The following is a 22,235-nucleotide window of genomic DNA, read 5'->3' on the forward strand; positions in this document are numbered from 1 at the left end:
ATCTTGCACAAATAATAAACATTTTTATTTTTTAAAAAACTTAATGTTTACATTTGCCACTTTATGCAAGTGGCTTAAGAGTACAAATGTACTCCAATTACAATTACATATGCACAGCTATTGGTGCATTACATGACATAAAAACAATCCATTGTAAACTTCTTAGACACTCAAGTGTACATTCTTCCAAATATCACTTCACAACTTCATGCATTAAATGGATCTGCATTTGCAACTACTAGTGTAAGGCTCCCCAATATCCAAGAATTTGCATAAAATCTAATTTAAAAAACCAAGTTTCATTCAAAGCAGGGAAGAAAATTGAACAATTCGAAGCAATGGAGGACTGCATATTTAATATGACATGACTGATTGTTTCCCACAAAAAATTAAATTTGAAAATAGCTAGCTACCACAATCAAATGCATTGCACATTTGAATTATATTATAAGACAAAATTTTCCGTGTCACTTTCACTACAATCCAATTCATTGCATATTCCTGAGCTTTGCAAATACCCTCTACACATTCCTTACTCGAGGGCGCACATTCAGGTTGGTACACACAAAGTAACTAAATTCCCTCTGTTCAATGAATATTGTTAACTAAATGCTATAGATCTTTCAATTCAAATTATACTGTTTTCAATAAACCAACATTTCTTTCAATATAGTCATTGTAAATAATATAAACTAGCATTTCTTTCAATATAGTCACTGTAAATAATATTAACAACCATATTGGATGTCCAATGATGGTTTACCTCCTTCCTAGCTGCATTATGCTTTGTCTATTGATGATTTATTTGTATGTGGTTTACAATTTCATTTCAATGCTCTCTTACAGTTTAATAATGCCAAAATCCTCACAAAATGTTTAATAACGCCAAAATCATCACAGAGAATGGCAAAACAACTTAATATCTTTTCGTTTTCTTCGAAACCCCTTCATTAATTATCATTTCCTTTTATGAGTGCGTTGTTAAATGGTGTCTCCCTGTTTATAATGCCAAAATCATTACAGTGAATGCAAAAAAATTTGATTATTGTTCATAATTGTTCAAAACCCCTTCATTATTTATCATTACAATAATGTGTATGCTTTATACTATTACTTACAGTGACTACACACACACACACACACACACACACACACACACACACACACACACACACACACACACACACACATATACACCAGGCGAGACAACTTTTATTACAAAGTTTAAAATGGTGGTAAAAAAATATGTTGTACTCCCGCTATCTTTTTTGCCCTAAAAACATAGGGAAATGAAATTTTTTTGTGGCATTTTCATTGTTTGCTCTGCCTTCAATTTGTTAATATACTCATTGTAAATAATATTATCAGGCATACCATGTAGTACTTCCAATAAATTTCATATGAGAAATACAACATCATTCAACCATTTACTCATTTGAGAAATGAATCTGCATCTTCATACTATATCAACAATATCCACTTTTTAATCACATCACAGTTACATCTTCCACTCATGCATCTTGTGCTTGTAGTTTCTCTCCTTGTTATATAATGTTTCATGTTTTGTACCTATGTGTGTGTGTGTGTGTGTGTGTGTGTGTGTGTGTGTGTGTGTGTGCATAATGATCTGTCTCTCTATATATATTTATACGGTAGCATTTTTTTTGTTGTTGAAAGATGTTCAATGATGAGTTAAACAAATTGAAAAAGATCAAAATTTTGAAATTGAAACATAAACAAATCAGAAATTGCATTGTCTACTAGATCATTGCAAAAGTACAATTCCAACAAAGAGAAGATTGAAACATATGAACTAAGTGAGAAATTTAAACAAATAAAACACAAACAATTCAGAAATTGAAACATAAACAAATCACAAATTGCATTGTCTACTAGATCATTGTCAAAGTAAAGTCATATAGACTTTACCTGAGAGGCATGCTTGTTGTCTTTGACATAGTGAGTCCTAGATCATTGCCTGCCATAACAATCACAACAAAATGCAAAACAAACTAAAGTGTGTTAAGAAACACATTTAATAAGAAATGCATAACTACCGAAGATATCTAAAAAAAATAAATATAAGCATTTAAGGCATAATCTCCAAAGAATTGAAGTGTGTTAATAAACACATTTACATTGATATGATGATCTTCCACAAGTATGGTTCTTCCCTCGATGCTCTAGCACGCCTGCAAAAAACAACAATAATCGAGGGTAGCCTAAAGTTGTAACAACAAATCATCCATACATTATTGAATGCATAAGTACATACATATACATATCCAGCTACATACATACGCACATGTACATAGAATTGCACATATGCACATGTACATACATATGCACAACGTACATATATATTACAAAGAAAGAGTTACCTAAGGAATGTGCAAAGGGAATTTGCAAAACTCAGAAATATGCAATGAATTGGATTGTAATCAAAGTGACATGGAAAATTTTGTCTTATAATATAATTCGAATGTGCAATGCATTAAATTGTGGTAGCTACCAATTTTCAAATTTGAATTTTTGTGGGAAATATTCGTTCATGTCATATTGAATATGCAGACCTCCATTGCTTCGAATTGTTCAGTTTTATTCTACACACACAAACATGTATGTGTGTGTGTATGTGTGTATGGACAATAACCATATATGTATGTGTGTGTGTGTGTGGATGACAAACATATAGGCACATTAAACTGTAAGAGAGCATTGAAATGAAACTGTAAACCGCATACAAAGAAATCGTCAATATACAAAGCATAATGCAGCTACGAAGGAGCATAAACCATCATTGGACATCCAACATGGCTACTAATATTATTTACAATGACTATATTGAAAAAAATGCTGGTTTACTGAAAACAATATAATTTAAATTGAAATATTTATAGCATTTAACATTGACTGTAGAAGGAATTTAGTTATTCAATGTGTACCAATCTGAATGACCGCCTTTGAATAAGGAAACTATTGTTGATTACAACAAGTTATGTGGTTATATGGTTATTGTCCATATACATATAGAAATATATATAGACAATAACCATATAGCCAGAGAACTCGCATCAACCATCGTTATAGAACATATTATGCTATTGTGTGTTTCTTCATGTATATGTATATATATATATATATATATATATATATATACACACACACACGTGTGTGTGTGTGTGTACATATATATGGACAATAACCATATAGGCAGAGAACTTGAAACTGTATATAACAAAGAGACAAACTAGAAGCATGAGGTGCAGGAGTAAAATATGTAACTGTAATGTGATTGAAAAGTGGATATTGCTGATATTCTATTAGATAGTGAAAAATTTCATCATTGAATATCTTTCAACAAAAAATAAATGGTACCGTATAAATATATAGAGAGAGACATCTCATTGAAATGAAACCCTCAATGCCATTGAGAGAAATGATAAAAAAAAAAATCTATTTTTGTAACTCATCATTGAACATCTTTCAACAAAATAAAATGCTATTGTGTCTCTATTTGTGTATACATGATAATATAGACAATAACCATATAGCCAGATAACTCAAAAAACCATGCAGGAGTTGTAAGTATGTACTTGTAATATATATATATATATAAAGAGAGAGAGAGAGAGAGAGAGAGAGAGAGAGGTACAAGAATTGAAACATTATATAACAATAACCATATAGTCAGAGAACTCAAAAAAGCCATGCAAGAGTTATAAGTATGTAACTGTGTTGTGTGTGTGTGTGTATATATAGATAGACACACAGACATAGGTAGAAAACTTGAAACATTATATAACAAGGAGAAAAACTAGAAACACGAGATAGTGAACTGTGATGTGATTGAAAATTGGATATTGTTGATATTCTACTAGATAGTGAACAATTACATCATTGAACATCTTTCAACAACAAAAAAAATGCTACCGTATAAATATATATACAGAGAGAGATCATTGAAATGAAACCCTCAATGCCATTGAAATAAATGATGAAAAACAAATCTATTTCTGTAACTCATCATTGAACATCTTTGAACAAAATAAAATGGTATTGTGTCTCTATTTCTGTATACATGATAATATAGACAATAACCATATAGCTGAAAATAAAATGAGTAAATGGCTGAATGATGTTGTTGTATTTCTCATATGAAATTTATTGGAAGTAATGTATGGTACGCCTGATAATATTTACAGTGAGTATATTAACAAATTGAAGGCTGAGCAAACAATGAAAATGCCACAAAAAATCTTCATTTCCCTAAGTTTTTAGGGCCAAAAGGATAACGGGAGTTCGTGCCACGTGTACACACACACGCACGTGTGTGTGTATATATGTATATTTGTATAAATGTGGGCCAATGCAAGAAGATGAGTCCACTTTTTGGCCAAAAAGTGGAAGTGTTTTCCCTGTTTTTCAGATTTTATCTCATTTGAGCTTAAATTTTGAAACACTTAGAGATTGAATCTTAGAAAAAGTCAGTAATATAAAAGATAGCCCTCTAAGTGTACTTTTCAAATATGTAATTTATTTTAATACCCACATAATAAAAAATAACTTTTTGAATGGAGTTCTAAAAACTATGTTTTAAAAATGTCTGTTTCAGGACCATACCATGCATGTGTACGACCCACACTTTTTGACACTATAAAAATTATTTTCTAAAACCGTTTTGGAAAATGGTTTGTAACACACTGAAGATTGATGAGCATATTTTTCTATTTTTTTTTTTTCTAATATTTTTTTTATTAATTTTTTAATGGCCGTAATTATCTTTTTAAAAATTTGATGTGTACAACCCACATAATTTGACGTAAACTTAGCATTTTTTGAATTTTTTTTTTTTTAAATAGAAAAAAAATTTGTGTAGATTGATGACATAATTTTTTTTTTCAAAATTCATTAAAATAAAAAAGTTATTAAATTAAGAAAATTAGTTAATATTTCAAATTTATGGACCTGATTTAGTATAAATTAAATGAAAAATAGTTAAAATAATCAATTTTTAAATAAATTTACATATATAGAATCTAGACAGTATAATCTGAAATGGGTTTTAATTTCGTATAAAAAATTTCTGATTAGAGGCACATAAACTATGTTAGAAGTTCATATTTGTGCTTTCATTCATGGAGCTTTGAATTTGCAGGTTCATGTCTTAGGTATGGCCATCCCAGGCCTATCCCGGGCCTAATCCCAAGGCAAGTGGCGGGTGGTGAATTCAAATTTTACTGAACGGGGGCCCGTTCCATTTTTTTGCCCGTTGGATTTAATAACAGGCCCCCGTTTTAAAAACGGGGACCTGTTATTTAAATAACGGGCCCCTGTTTCTAAATAACCGTTACTGTAAAAAAAAAAGATAAATTGCATCAATTTACCACACTATCATTGAAATCCGTACTGACAAAGATTTTTTACATCATTTGGCAGTATTTTTTAATATTTTTTACATGATTTTTTTAAGAACTCAATAAAAAGATATTATTTTTTGAAGAGGAGTTTGTAAAGATGGATTCTAAGCAACGTCAAAAGAAAAAAGAAAAAAAAAAGGACAATGACAGCGGACGAAATTCAAGCACAAAGAGAGGAGGCAAAACGTCAAAGAGATCGAAGATCACAACAATGACAATTGAATAATACTTTTGAAGCATCTAGTTCAGTGCCTGTTGTAAATGAGACCATTGAAGAGATCATGATGGATGCAAGAAATGTATAACCAAACACGGGTATGACTATTGATGCAAATGTTCATGTGGATGCGAATCCTGGTATGTTTTTAATTCCCAATGACTATTATGCCAATCAAATTGCTGATTTAAATGAAGCTAGATATAAATTTCATACACCAATACAAAAAGAAATAAAAATTGAAAATATTACACCCCCCTCTCTGAAAGAAAATGAATGTAATTTGTTTACTATTGATAGCAATGTGCTAGATAATCTTAATGGGTTAGTTTCTTGGAGACAAATCAGAACACATGCGAACAGATTATATAAACAATTTTTCTATAATAAAAAGTTAGGATTCCAATGTCAATTAATGCTACAATTAATAAAAAATGTTAAAAATGTGTAAAGTCATGAAAAAAATAGGTATTTATGCAAAACCAAAAAGAAAAGATGAATCATATAAGCAAGTTGTATCTATTGTTGCCAGTGCCATCGATTCTATCAGAAAAACAAGTCGATCTAAAGATAAGAATGCAGCACGTAGAGTCATAACGACTGCTATAGTTAACAAAATGATTGTTAGTAAAAGAATGTTAAGTGATATAAGTGGCTATTTGAACTTACATCATAGAACCTTGTCAAGAGCGACCAAAAGAAGAGACACAATTGAAATTGATCCACTAAACCATTGTTGGAGTTTTAGTGGTAGACTTCAAAGGTCGAACATGAAATTAAATGATGAAACTAAACAATTAATTGCAAAATTTTGGCATGATAACACTAGAGTTTCATCAAATGCTAGAGATGTTTTAAAGTTAAGGGTGGGATCAAAAATTCGTGATCCTCATCCAAAGCATCTTCTTGACATGACTCGAACTGAATTCTTTAAAAAAATTAGTGATGAATCTGTGTTAATGAATTTACGAATTAGTCAAAGATCATTTGAAAAATGCAAACCCTGATATGTTAAAATCAATAAACAAATAATATCTTCTTGTTGTAAAACTCGTGTTCAATTTCGTTACTATTATGATGTTTTTCGATATATACGTTGTATGTTGCATGGTAATGATCTTGTGCAGGATTGTGGTGTTTATGTTCCACCTGAAGCTATAAAAGATTTTATTGGAAGTTTATTTTGTAAACCACCTAATGAACAATTATTTCTTTCAAGTTCATGCATTTATGGCCTTTGCAATTTAAGTGGGAACTATTCTTCGATAGGTGAATGTTTGCATGAACATGTTTCATCTGAGTTTGGACAAAAAATGGTTGATGTTAGGAGATTTAAAAATATAGAATACCCTCTAAAGGATGGAAAGATGGGGAAACATTTAGAATTGATTACGGAACAGAATAGTGTGAATGCATTTATTAGTGAGTTTAAAACTCATATTGTTCCAAAATATGTGAAACATTCCCAACATGCCCGATGGCTTGATGGACAGTTTCACATATGCAAGAACACATTTCCACTTGGAACAATAGTATCAGTTGTGGATTTTGCAGAAAATTATACTCTAAAACCACAAGAGGAAACTCAATCACAATACTACAACTCAGTGCAAGTGGCCATATTTGTGCACATTATATATAAACATGACCATGACAGTACAGAAGATAACAGAAAAATTTTGAGGGAGTATCATTTCTATGTTAGTGATAATCGATTACACTCTTCAGAGTTTGTTCAACATTGCTTCGAGGTATTTTATGATAATATTAAGGAAAGAGAAATTAACATGAAACAACATATGATATGGTCAGATAACTGCACTGGACAATTCAAAAATGCAAGAATGTTTTAATGGCTATGCAAAGTTCACAAGATAACCAATGTCCAACATTTATAGAGTTTTTTTGAAGCGGGACATGATAAAGGGGAACATGATGGAGCCGGTGCCTGTATAAAAAGAGCTCTTGCTAGAGAGCAATTGAAATTCGAGGATGCAGTGAAATTCAGAGATGCTCTTGCAATTGTAGATTGGTGCAATTCAAAGTTGTCAAAAGGATCAACTGAAAACTCTACAATTCGACGTTTCTTTTGGTTGATAGAGGAAGATAGTATTCCTATTTGGCATTATTGTAATACCATCATTGGATCAACTAAATGACATTCGTTTAAGAGTTCTAATTCAAACACATGGACTATATTCACAAGGCAACTTGCTTGCTTTTGTCAGTTTTGTGTTTCTGGAGATTGGGAATTTTGTGAGAATAAAGAATGGGTTGAAGAATGGCAACAAAGATCATTGACACCCATAGACGCAAATGATCCGCATGAAAGAACTGGTGAAGATATGGATCAAATGTTTGCATCAAATGACTATGATCGCATTTCAGATCTTATACAACAAGGTAAAATTGTTTTTGAAATTTGTTTTGATTTATTAAATAGTACATATTTATGAAATCTTACAGTGTATATTTTTGTTTTTATTTCTCATTAAATATTAAAATAAAATTGTTGGGTGCACAGGACATGTCTATGTTGTTGTTGCACCAGAGGACAGTGAAGAGGGGACAGAGGATTGGTTGGCTCGATGTGTAGAGCCAAAACATAAGCTAACCACTCCTCGAGTAAATGATGATGGTTATGACTATCCAACAGGATCTGTGGTTGTTGTTGGGTTATGACTGGCCATTTCTGGATGCACACACCACCTAATTGAAATTCTTTTCTGGTTAGGTTGCATTGGTTCTCTTGTTTTGGGGTTAGTAAAATATGGACATAAATGAGCTTTGGTTATTTTCAAATCAGTGATTTGCCTATAAGTTAAACCATCGGCATAAAAATCACGCAACTGTTGTCGTCGTCTATGAAATTGATCTAATTGAGAATCAACAGATCTAACTGACTCAACAACAGTTTGCATTGATTTTGCAAACTCTAGAAGATGGGGTGGCATGATTGGCTCATTTTGGATAGCAGCAATGTTTTGTTCAATCACTTGTAGGTTTTCATTAATTCGTTCTCTTAAACGAATTTCATCCAATCTAAGGGGTGGAGGAGGAGGAGGTGGTGGTGGAGGTGGAGGAGGGGGTTGTGGTGGGGGATTTTCACCTAATAGTTCATCTATGTCAAAGACATCCATGATAACAAAGAGCTCTTACATATATAAAGATATACATGAATTATATACAACTCTATGTCAAAGAAGAATCTATTTTACTAAATTAAAAAAAACGTTTATAAATAGTAACATTTTTATGTTGTTGAATGAGATACACATGAAATATATAATATAATATTGAACTTAAAAAATATACATGTACATACTATTGAATCTTTAAATATAAAATTTGCGCACAAAACTTAATAAAAACTTTCAATGAAACATCATAAATCTATTATATATTCAATTTAATAAATTCATTTCTCAAAATCTTAAGAAATTAACATATTTAATTCAATTTTGTGATATTAATATCTTTGACTTTACTATTAGAAATTGATAAATTATATTAAAAAAAAGTGGTGTCTCCAAATACCCTGCTCTCCTATTTTTCAAAAATAGTCGTACCAAACTTATTATTTACTAATTTATATAGTATAACATCTATATGATGCGTTATTTTCAACATCCTCCCCCTTATTATTAAAATGCATCAACTATTAAAATCAATATAAAAATATTTCATACATAAGATCAATAAAGAAGTGAGAAATAAGATGATCCTCCTTCTAGTGTAAGGATATATAAGGATTGATGATAAGTGCTTAAAATAAGATATTGAAATGTAAGATCATTACGCTCTATAAACCAAGATATGATCATAAGATCATTGTGTGAGGCACAATCATATGATACTAAGATGAAAAAATGCGTGATCAAATAGTGATAATCTATTATATTCTCTATAATAATAGGCCAATGTATGAACATAAGATAATACTTTAAGAAGATAGATTAACCAATATACAAACATAAGATTATGCTTTAATAAGATCAAAAAAACACTATATGAACATACATGTGAAGCAAATAGTCTTGAAGATCATAAGATAGAACAAAGATTAAAGTGTAAGACATCAATCATTATGGGGAATTAGTATTTACTAATAAAGATTAGATTTAATGTAAAAATAGGAGATAAAACACATGAAGTAAAAGTATGATTAAAAAAGGAAATCAAGTGAGAAAATATTAAACATGCCCTACAAGTGGGTACCTAATAGAATATGAAGTAAACATAAAATATTAAATCATGTGATATCTAGTGGTTTCTCTTTTATGTTATGTGTCACCTCAATGTGTACATTAACTTTGTTGGTGCATCATTGTTTTCTTGCATTTACCTAACTATTGTATTGCATAATTGCACCTAGAGGATAGGATAAGATTACTTGGGTAGATATCTACCTAGGTAGGCATCACATGTTCAACTCATACTCCCTACTTTGGTAGAGATGTGGATATATGTTACTCATCTTCTCAATTTTTTTGTAAGAGTTCTCTGTAAATAGGATTTTATATATTAGAATCTTCCTAAAACATGTCTCAAAATGATTAAAACACTTGAATCAAGGTCAAAAACTAGGAATGTGAGATACATGATATGGATGATGACAAGGATGGTTGAGAATAAAGAGAATTTGAATGGATTATGGTATACTCCTAAGTGTAGGGTACTTTTTAAAAAAATTATACATTCAATGCCAAGGTACTTGTCCAAGGTGTCATAAGAATGGTTTTCACCCATGAATAAAAAAATTATGTTTACTTTTCTCTCTTTTTTAATTTTTATGCAAAACCAAATCCTTTAAGTGTGGATATGTTAAATTATACACATGATATTTATAAGTTTTTAAAAATCTAATAATAGGACCAACTATGGACCTGTTATGCCATGATGGCATAATAGGTGGACTATTATGCAATGTCATAGCATAATAGGACCTATTATGCCATGATGGCATAATAGGTCCTATTATGCCATGACATGGTATAATAGGACCAACTATGAACCCATTATGCAATGTCATGGCATAATAGGACATATTATGCCATCATGGCATAATGTGTCCTATTATGCCATGACATGACATAATGTGTCCATAATTGGTCCTTTTATACCATCACATGACATAATAGGACCATAATAGGACCTTTATGCCATGACATGGCATAAACCTAAGCCTAAACTTTATGCCATCATGGCATAATGTGTCCTATTATGCCATGACATGACATAATGTGTCCATAATTGGTCCTTTTATACCATCACATGACATAATAGGACCATAATAGGACCTTTATGCCATGACATGGCATAAACCTAAGCCTAAACTTTGATATCTAAAATTTGAAGAGTAATGTTAATTACTTTTAAGTTATACTAATTTAGTGGTAACTTTTGTATTGCCTAATGAGGATTAAGAACAATTTTGGTACATATGTTCGATTTTATTTCGATTTCCTTTTCGAACGTTTTTGTTTTTGTTTCGATTTCATTTTTGTTTTTTTGTTTCGATTTCGTTTTCGTTTTTGTTTTTGTTTCAATTTCATTTTCGTTTTTGTTTTTGTTTCGATTTCGTTTTCGTTTTTGTTTTTGTTTCGATTTCGTTTTCATTTTCATTTTTGTTTTCGTTTTTATTTCGATTTCGTTTTCGTTTTTGTTTTTGTTTCGATTTCATTTTCGTTATGATGTTTCTGGGATATCTAATTTGATATTTTGTTTTGTTAATTATCTAGGTTTGGTTTTGATTTATAAATTTGTTGATTACGGTTTAGGGTTTTGATTTCTAAATTTGTTAATTATCTAGGTTTGGTTTTGATTTCTAAATTTGTTAACTATTGAAGAATATTTCAGATCAAAATCAAGAATTTACAAATGTAAAAACTAATTTATTTATAGACTACTTTAAAAGAAAACTAAAATAATACACAAAAAACAGGAAAAATATACAAGAAAATTATGAAATGTAAAAATAGATGACTGAATGTGTACCTAGGATAGTGGTGGAGGGTTGAAATGGAAACCACAGCACGGGGGCTCGTTTTTGATCTCTTGTCAATTTACTGTTAGGGTGAAAATGAAAAAATCGCCTAAAAAAAGGGTAAAAATAGAATTTAAAAACAGGGGCCCGTTTTTTATAAACGGGCCCCCGTTTTGTTTACAAACGGGCCCCCGTTTTGTTTACAAACGGGGGCCCGTTTGATTTAGCTTCGACCCCCCGTCACCTTTCAGCTCGGGAGCCCAAACCATTAACATGCCCTCGTTTTTTGAAAACGGGGGCCCATTTTGTGGAGCGCGTTTTCCAATGCGCAAACTTCCCCAAATTTGTGACTCATTAGTTTGCACATACCCATGTAATGATAAATAATGAAGGGGTTTCGAATAATTATGAACAATAATCAATCTTTTTTGCATTCTCTGTAATGATTTCGACATTATAAACAAAGAGACACCATTTAACATCGTACCCATAAAAAGAAATGATAAATAATGAAGGGGTTTCAAACAATTATGAACAATAATCAATTATTTTCGCATGCACTGTAATGATTTCGGCATTATAAACAAAGAGACACCATTTAACAACGCACCCATACAAGGAAATGATAAATAATGAAGGGGTTTCGAACAATTCTGAACAATAATCAATTATTTTTGCATTCACTGTATTGATTTCTGCATTATAAACAAAGACACACCATTTAACAACGCACCCATAAAAAGAAATGATAAATAATGAAGGGGTTTCGAACAATTATAAACAATAATCAATTATTTTCGCAGCCACTGTAATGATTTCGGCATTATAAACAGAGAGACCATTTAACAGCCCACCCATAAAAGGAAACGATAAATAATGAAGGGGTTTTGAACTATTATGAACAATAATCAATTATTTTCGCAGTCACTATAATGATATCGGCATTATAAATAGAGAGACACCATTTAACAGCCCACCCATAAAAGGAAACGATAAATAATGAAGGGGTTCCGAACTATTATGAACAATAATCAATTTTTCTCGCATTCACTGTAATGATTTCGGCATTATAAACAGAGAGACACCATTTAACAGCGCACCCACAAAAGGAAATGATAAATAATGAAGGGGTTTCGAAAAATTATAAACAATAATTAATTTTTTTCGCATTCACTGTAATGATTTTGGCATTATAAACAGAGAGACACCATTTAACAACGCACCCATATAAGGAAATGATAAATAATGAAGGGGTTTCGAACAATTATAAACAATAATCATTTTTTTCGCATTCACTATAATGATTTCGGCATTATAAATAGAGAAAAACCATTTAACAGCGCACCCATAAAAGGAAATGATAAATAATGAAGGGGTTTCAAACTATTATAAACGATAATCAATTTTTTTTGCATTAACTGCAATGATTTCGACATTATAAACAGAGAATTCATCAATAGACAAATCATTATGCAGCTGTGAAGGAGCAAAACCGTCATTGGACATCCAATATGCAAGGAGGAGAAGTTATTGTTACCTGGGAGCCGAGGTTACGGAGGAGGCCGCCGACGGAGGTTGCAGAGGACGTCAAAGTTGCGGAGGAGGCTACCAACGGAGGTTGCAAAGGAGGCCAAGCTTGCGGAGGAGGCCGCCGACAGAAGGTTGCGAGTGCAAATACCTTCAAAATTCTTTATTTCCCTAAGTTTTTAGGGCAAAAAAGATAGCGGGAGTTCATGCCACGTGGGGCCACCATACCTCCGCGGGAAGGGGGTTAAACATTTTTACATTGAGCATTTTTTTAATTATATGCATGTCATGATTTTTTTAGGTTAATTATATTTTATAAAAAGATGAAAAATATTTTAGTTTTTAGGTATTTTATAAATGGATATTGGTGTTTTGGTGTGCAGGTACTGGCGCAAAAGAGGTCAAGTATCGGTCGACACTTTGAAATGACCACTTTTTGACCTTTCGACGCATAACGACCCATAGAGATCGGATCGTTACTACCCATAAGCCAAATCAATAGGTTTAAGAAGTTAAGTCGCATACGAAGACAACCAAAAAAAAAAATCAAAATTCGATATATCGTTTAAGATCTGTGGGTGCACAAAGTTAGCTATTACGGCTACTGGTGCTCTTCCCCTATATCATTTTCTCTTTTCAAAATACCTCAACAAAAAATTAGTCGAAAATCTCATAGAACTAATATGGTAAGTTGGGACCAATTATTTCAAACTCGATCTCAATCCTTTCAATTGATAATAAAATTTATTAATATATTGAAATTCTATTTGATTATAACAAAAATGATTCTTTAATAAAATTCATTGATTCCTTAATTTCTATTATATGTTTTGCAAGTGCTCATGGACATGGTGGCTAATGCAATTCCAGAAACCATTGTAAAAGGAAGGCCTGGCATTCAAGTCTATCTGCTGCAAATCCAAAATAGTTCAACAAGTTGTATAGGCAATTTTTGACACTTTTTAAGTAATATATCTACATTGGCCACAAAACAATGCAGTGGAAATATGAAAGATATTGCTCTTCTTTGCTGCAATAGACAATTTTTACAATCATACTTGGAAAAATGCTTCTAATATTTCCTAACTAATGATAAAACAAATGAACTAAAATAAGGATAATATTGAAACCAAACAGCAATCTGGTTTTCTTTTAAAATATGAAAAAAAAAAAAAAAAATTCAAATTTTGATAAAATAATGAACTGAAAACCATTATAAACGAGATTAAATCTACACAAAGTGCATGATTGACTTGCAAATTTGCAAATGAGAATAGGATATTCAAGGCACAAAGTTTCACATAATAAAGAAAAATAATACGAAGTCAAACTCTTAATAGAAATTGCTTACAACTCGTAATAGTAAATGTAGTCTCTTTTCCGTTTAAAATATAATGTAAACTGAAGTGAAAAACAGAGCTGTGATTTTTTTTAATAATTTAGAAAGAAAATCAAGGAATTGGCTACATGTAGTTCCATAGGAAGTAGAACTACTTTACCTGAAAGCACGAGCTGAACACTGTTGAGAAGGATAGTAAAAGCCAGCAAAATGGGCAACTCAGAAATGGCTACTACAATTGTGAAACTGCTACTGAACGTCACAGCAACTGCATGCCAAAGAAAAATAATGAGCAAACAAAAAACAAGACCTACATGGTCGAACTAATTATAGAAACAACCACTGAAATTTAGATCCTTCGCCATTTCCAGCCTGGCTCATTAGCCACCCTCACGCTGCATTTTCAAGCGAACAAATTTATACAACAATTCAATCCACATCATAGAAGACACAGAATTATTTGACACTGTGTTATTGACCGAATTGAAGCAGATTTTGGGAATACTCAACATTTAATTTTACCTCTGATGGTCCCATTCAATGGAGCAACGACTAAAACTCACTCGCTGGATAGTGGGTTATAGTAGAACTTACACCTAGATAAAGAAAGAAAAGATGGAGACTATTTATTAGTTAACAGTTAGACACTTAGAAGCTTTATGACCATTTTTTAAGATTATTGGTTTAGTTGGCCATCATATTTTGGTTGTCCTGTGTGGAACCGATTCTTTCATAGAAAACTTAAAACCATTTGAAATTGTACAAAAACTTATCATAATCTAGTTGTCATTGATGGAATACTGCCACAAGAAAGATGGTAACCAGTGGAATGCATGCAACTTCTGCATGACAGTGATAGAGAAAGAGAGGCTAAAACAGATCAAGAATTTCATAAAAATCAATGTACTTCAAAATTACATAAAAATCAATGTACTTCAAAATTATGGAAAACTTTCAAAGAGAATTTAGATTTCATCAACTACAAATGCAAGGATAAGAAAAAAGATCACCATTCAAAGCACCACCAAGGGATCTTGAAAATCGTGAGCCTTCAGGCATATCTCAAACGCACAAGATTGTAATAATCTTTTTATCTTACACAAAAAAAAATTAAAAATTAAAAAATGAATAACTAAGTTCATTCAAATAAAAAGGATATTAAACACACATCTCACACAAAAAAAAATTAAAAATTAAAAAATGAATAACTAAGTTCATTCAAATAAAAAGGATATTAAACACACATCTCACACAAATAATGAGTGGCTCAAATCCAATTAAATGTTGAAGTTAATTCACTCACACAAAATGAATATCAAAATTCATACTCAAATAAAAGGATGTCAAAGTTTGAGCAAACACGTTACACAAATAAGTGGATGCCAATACACAAATAATAAGTGAGTCACACTAAGTGAATGAGAATGCTCAAATATATATACAGATGGTAAATCACATTTCACTCCCAAAAATGAATGCAACAATTCACTCAATAAATTTAAGGGGATGCCAAAGTTCAAATAATGCTTCAAATACATGCATGCACGAAGTAAATTTGAAAGTATTTGTGTACATGCTCTCCACATGAGATGATAGTTGAAGCATATTTATACAGAAAAAAAAATTAATGTCAAAGTTAGTTCAAGCATAGAGTGAAACTCTTCACACAATGTGAATAACAAAGTAACTTTCACACTCACTCACACACACACAAACACATTCACTTCAGATAAAGTGAATGCCAAAATGAATGCCACATTTTTTAAGTGAACATCAAAAGTTGATTTGTACATTCCACACAAACTACAAAGTTCTTTCAAGCACATTCCACACAAAGTGAGCATCAAAGCTCATTCATACATTTTGCATTCACGCAATTTAAAGCCAAAGTTTAAACATACATCATTCACACAATGTTAATACACACAAGTATGAAGCAAACACCATGATTCACAAAATGAATGTCAAATTTAAACACCACTTCACATACATAAAATAAACACATGGTGAAGTTCAAAAACATGCTTTACACGAAGTTAGTTTAACAGCTCAAGAAGTAAACACTTGAGCTCAAATGTGCCAAATTACAAATAAGCAATGTGAATCCCAAACCAAACAGTTTTTTCAAACACACTCTTCCCATAAAGTTAATTTAGTCACCTCACACAGTTTTTTCAAACACAAACTTCATACATATATAAGCAAACACTAAAATTCAAACTGCCAAAGTTAATAGACTAGTTCAAATGCACACATCACATAATAACATTCAAATACAAACACACCACAAAGTGATTGCAAAAACTACACACCACTTGAAGTTTTCCTAAATTAAATTTCAAACACAAACATGCTCACAAAATTTACAGAAATAAAAAGTGAAAGCCAAAGTTAAACATACTACATACTTCATTCAAACAATGTTTACATGCCAAAATACAAGCACACATATAAAGTGAAGCTAGAGTTATAAAACATGCTAAAGTGCAAACACATTTCGTATTGAATTTGTTCAAACACATATACCACATATAGTGAATGGAAAAGTTAAATTCCAAACACATGATTCACACAAATACCATACATATAATGTAAACAACAAAAGTTCAAATCAAACACACACATGAATCAAACAAATTCCATACATATATAATGTAAACAATAAAAGTTCAAAATACCAAGGCTAGCACATTCTTAACACGCACAAAGTGTATCCCTAAGTTAAAAACACTATTCACACAAAGCTACTTTAATATCTTCACAAAGTTTTTTCAAACACACACTACATCCTTCATTCACACAATGTTAGTAAATGCCAAAATACAAGCACACATGTAAAATGAAGCTAGAGTTATAAAACATGCTAAAGTGCAAACACATTTCATATGAAATTTGTTCAAACACACATACCACATAAAGTGAATGCAAAAATTAAATTCCAAACACATGATACACACAAAATGAATGTCAAATTTAAACACCACTTCACACATAAAATAAACACATGGTGAAGTTCAAAAACATGCTTCACACAAAGTTAGTTTCACATAGTTTATTCAAACACAAACTCCATGCATATATAATGTAAACACTAAAGTTCAAACTACCAAGGCTAGCACATTCTTAATAAGTACAAAGTGTACGCCTAAGTCAAGTTCCCACACTCATTCAAACACAAACTTCAACATATATAAAGTAAACACTCAAGTTAAAACACACTCTTCCCAAAAAAGCTAGTTTAGACACCTCACACATAGTTACTTCAAACATAAACTCCATACATATATAATGTAAACAATAAAGTTCAAACTATCAAGACTAGCACATTCTTAACACACACAAAGTGTACACATAAATTAAAAGCACTCTCTCCACACAAAGATACTTCAATCTCTTCACATAGTATTTTCAAACAAACTTCATACATATACAAAGTAAATATTCAAGTTCACAAAGTGAATGCTTAAAGTTAAAAAATTTCCCTCACACACACAAATGAATAACAAACAAAGAGATTCCAAAATTTAAACCCACACCTCACAAATAATAAGAAGATGCAAATACACACAAAGGATAAGTGGCTCAAATTTAAACGAATTTAAAAGTAATTCAAGCAACACACGTCACAAACACAAAATGCATCATAGCAAAATTCAATAAAGGCTATCAAAGTTCAAGCACAGGGCTCACTTAAATAAATGGAATTACATCAAGAGCAATTTAAAGATTAACATAATTTAAAAATTTTAATAAAACATTATCAAAGCAATCTTACCCTTCACTTAAAATTCTTTTTTCGTACTTAGCAATGGCTTTCTCATACTCTGCCTTCAATTCAACAACTTTCTCAATATATTGCAATATAACTACATATTTTACCGACCATATGGTAGCCTAGCTGCAAACCTCATCTGATAAAGACTTCCACTTATCAGCACCATCTTTGGTAACCTGCAGGTAGGAACGTGACCCAAATAAGAAAAAGCCTGATGCTAGATGTTATTCAATTTGAAGTTTCCCTTTGCAATATAAATAGGTATTAAAAAGCCCCAAAGTAAATCATTTACCAAAATAGCAGACATCATAAATGAATGAGACTAACAAACATTTTTAGGACAAATCCAAGTAAGCATATTTTAAGACACGGGTCACATAATGCAACTGACATGCCTACCAAGTGGAGCAGACAAATACCTTGTGTCACTAACTGTATTGTAACTGATACATGTAAAGATGGCACAAACACCCTAGAAATTTCAAATAATAATTTGGAAACTTCAAATCGAAGCCACAAACATCAGTCCACCACATAAAATGTAATGTAGAAGTACTTCCATGCAAACATGGTAGACAATAAAAAATATATGTATCTACAAACCAATAATGATTTGAGAGAATAAGAGAAAAAACAGTAAACTTCCTTACAGTTGAGACATAGAAGAGCAATGTACATAAACACAATTTCTATTTACGAAAAAATTTTACTAATCAATTGATTGTTCTATCAAACTGAATTCAAATGATTCAAAAAACACAACTAAGTAATCATAACACTTTAGTTCACTTGAAAGAAAAAAAGGCCCAATGATTATCATGCCCAAATCAAGCAACAAATACCAATTAACACAAATGAACAATTCAGGACAGAGCCATCTCAGAAATATACAAGTTTGACTTGGTCACATGAAGGAAATACACATGCACAGTGTAGAATGACCCAAGCATACAAAAGTCAACTTCTATCAATCAAACACAAGTCAACTTCTATCAATCAATCAATCAACTTCTTGAGCTTCTTCTTCTTCTCGCTCGATAACCAACATCAATGAACAGATTTAGTGAAATATATCAAACCATAAGATTCTATGAAACAAAAAGAGAAGCTAAAGCAGTACTATTCACCTGGTTTATTAGCCTCTGCACACTTAGGCTCTTGTGGTGCTTTTGGGACTTCTACACCAGCATATAGCACACATAAAAACCTCCATTACTTGTATATAACACAGTGGTAGTCCACCAAAACCTAAAAGAGAATAAATAGGATATACAAGCAATCCTAAAACAACAAACCAAAATTAGTCCAGATTTTTCCATCCTGTTAGAAATTATGCATATCAGCAGTTGCTAGAGGCACATCCTTCTTGCAGGCCTCACTGCAAAACAAATTCAGTATTCAAAATGATTGAATCACCATCTTTTAACAGACAAACTAATAAATGTGACAGAACGTGCACCTTTAGATGGAATGCATCATCCATGATGTCTAAAATACTAAACAAGACCATCATTCAGAAATACAGACATTGATTAAATAAAAATGAACCACTCAAGAATCATTGAGAACCATGTCTAAAAATAAATAAAGCCATTGCAGGTGAGTGTAACGCCAATCACAATCAAATTCCACTTCCACTTCAGGCCAGCCACCTGCACTTCAAATTATATGTCAGAGTATTTATTGACATAGGTTTTTGATGTCACTGTAGAGACATCTCGGTATAATAATAATTTTAATTCAATAATAATTTGATGAATTAAAAGTAAATGCCAAAGTTAGTTCACTCTCTCTTCCCCTGTCTCTCTCACATAGATTAATAATAAAGTACTCAAACAATAAGGGGATACCAAAGCTTATGACAAGAAAATTAAACATTCCAACCATTCATTGAAATGGTTTATGCAGAGTGATTTAAGTGCATCAACCATGTAACATGACAGCAATATAACACTAGTAATAAATAAATGATAGCAGTATATTAACAATAAATTTAATTAAGACTGCAGTGATAGTAGTATAACAGAAAAAAATCTATCACAATTCAGATTCATAGCTAATGATATAAGTTATATAACAGTTAACATTAATAGGAATAATCTGAATTAACAATAATATATATATATATATATAAACCAGATAAATGCAATGTAGGACTACTTCCATGTAAAGATAGCACAAACACCCTAGAAATTTCAAATAAAAATTGGACACTTCAAATCAGTCCACCAGATAAAATTCAATGTAGAACTACTTCCACGCAAACATGATAGACAATTATATATATATATATATATATACACTTCAATAATGATTAGATAGAATAAGAGGAAAAACAGGAATTTCCTTACAGTTGAAACATAGAAGAGCAATGTACATACTTTGAGACAATCTCTATTTATGAGAAAATTTTACTAATCAATTGATTGTTCTACCAAACTGAATTGAAATGATTTGGAGAACATAATTAAGTAATCATAACACTTCAATTCACAACAAAAAGACACCCAGTGCTTATCACGCCCAAATCAAGCAACAGATACCAATTAACACAAATGAACCATTCGGGACATAGTCATCTCAGAAATATATGTGTCAGACATGAGCACAGATACCCTAAACACATGAAAAAAATACACATGCACAGCATTAAAGTATTGAAATACACATACACATGAATTTTTGGTTGCAACGAAGACAATAGAACTGCAATGTAGAATGAACCAAACATACAAACAGTATGCCAATTCAATTGGTACCTGGGCAATACCCTTGGCTTTAGAGTTGGCCTATTTATAGCTCTTCTTGAACTCCTCCCTGCCATTAAAACAGAGTCAACAAGCAGACAAAGCAAATGTATAATTTCTCTATTAATCAAGCAGAACAAAAACAACTAAATATTCTCAAACAAGGAAAAGACATGGAGTACGTGAATACAAGCAAGAAAAAAATAGGCAGTACATGAATAAGAAGAAAGCAGTACATGATTAAGCTACTCTGAAACAAAATAAGTAAAAGTAATACGCAGTCAGAATCAGATAATAGTAGAAATTGCTTGTAACTCTTAAAAGTAATTACGGTCTCTGTATTCGATTTGAAATACAAAGTTACCAGCATGGTCCAAAACATGTTTGATTCATGTAAATTGAAGTAAAAAAACAGGGTTGTCAATTTGAATTTCAAAAGGGGAGATAGGGAGAGAGTAGTGAACCTGAGCCAACTCCATAGGCAACTCCAGAGATTGTAGTGAACCCTGAGCCAACAAAATGAACAAAAAGGATGAACAAACAAAAAACAAGGCCTATCATGGTCGAACTGATATACCATTGAAAAATTAGCATCCACACACAAAACATTTACAAAATACCATGAATGAAAAATGAAAAAGAAAAACTGCAAAACGTAGAAGCAGAAGGAAGAAAGGGCATGGCCATGCCAAAAACAAAAAAGCAAAAACAAAAACAGAAAAGGGAACAATCTGAAAGGCAAACAAAACCAAAAAAATATCAACACAATAGGGAACAATCTGCCCCTCTCCGCAGGGGAACTACCCATAAATAGAGATGAAAGATCCAGCTTTTTTTAACGGTAAATGAAAAAAACAAGACCGTTCCCTGGAAGACGTTTGAGTACCGTTGACAGGCGCGCTCCATGCCGCTCTCTGTTCTGTTACAGGCATGCTCAGGTCATTTTTGTCTAAGGGACGAGAGAATGAATTGCATTGTATTTTTTGTCATGTTTCATGTTTGTCATTTATACATAAGTTTTATTTTATTCTTATTTTTGTTTTTGTTGCCAAAAAAATTAGTAACAATTATCAATTACATAAATTTAGGTCATTTCATAGTAATTCATTTAAAAAAAACAATTAAATAAAAATATTTAAACTATATAGAATTAAATTTAGGTTTTACATGAAGAGTGATCCTTGAAGAAATATCATGTGGGTATCAAGATTAATACTTTAGAGG

General features: G+C 31.5%; 1 protein-coding gene across 5 annotated transcripts; it reads right to left on the reverse strand.

The window, feature by feature from the left end:
• Nucleotides 1-15: 15 nt before the first annotated feature.
• On the reverse strand, nt 16-21,968 carry LOC131076584 (uncharacterized). Of its 5 annotated transcripts, none has more exons than XR_009113411.2 (10): nt 21,476-21,801; nt 21,024-21,081; nt 19,834-19,916; nt 19,560-19,642; nt 19,392-19,442; nt 18,265-18,440; nt 14,650-14,757; nt 2,139-2,192; nt 1,930-1,978; nt 16-223 (listed from the first exon to the last, which is right to left on the reverse strand). XR_009113411.2 is itself a non-coding variant. In XM_058013839.2 (3 exons), exons 1-3 carry the CDS (start codon nt 21,941-21,943, stop codon nt 20,840-20,842), a joined length of 330 nt encoding a protein of 109 aa, XP_057869822.1. In that variant the 5' UTR covers nt 21,944-21,968; the 3' UTR covers nt 20,497-20,839. The 5 variants fall into 5 exon arrangements, 1 of the variants encoding a protein (XP_057869822.1); XR_009113414.2 differs by adding an exon at nt 15,012-15,085 and having other exon boundaries at nt 19,560-19,916; XR_009113412.2 differs by lacking the exon at nt 19,834-19,916.
• Nucleotides 21,969-22,235: the final 267 nt, after the last annotated feature.

This window comes from Cryptomeria japonica, chromosome 10 (genome assembly GCF_030272615.1).
Source record: "Cryptomeria japonica chromosome 10, Sugi_1.0, whole genome shotgun sequence".
NCBI classification, from domain to species: Eukaryota; Viridiplantae; Streptophyta; class Pinopsida; order Cupressales; family Cupressaceae; genus Cryptomeria; species Cryptomeria japonica.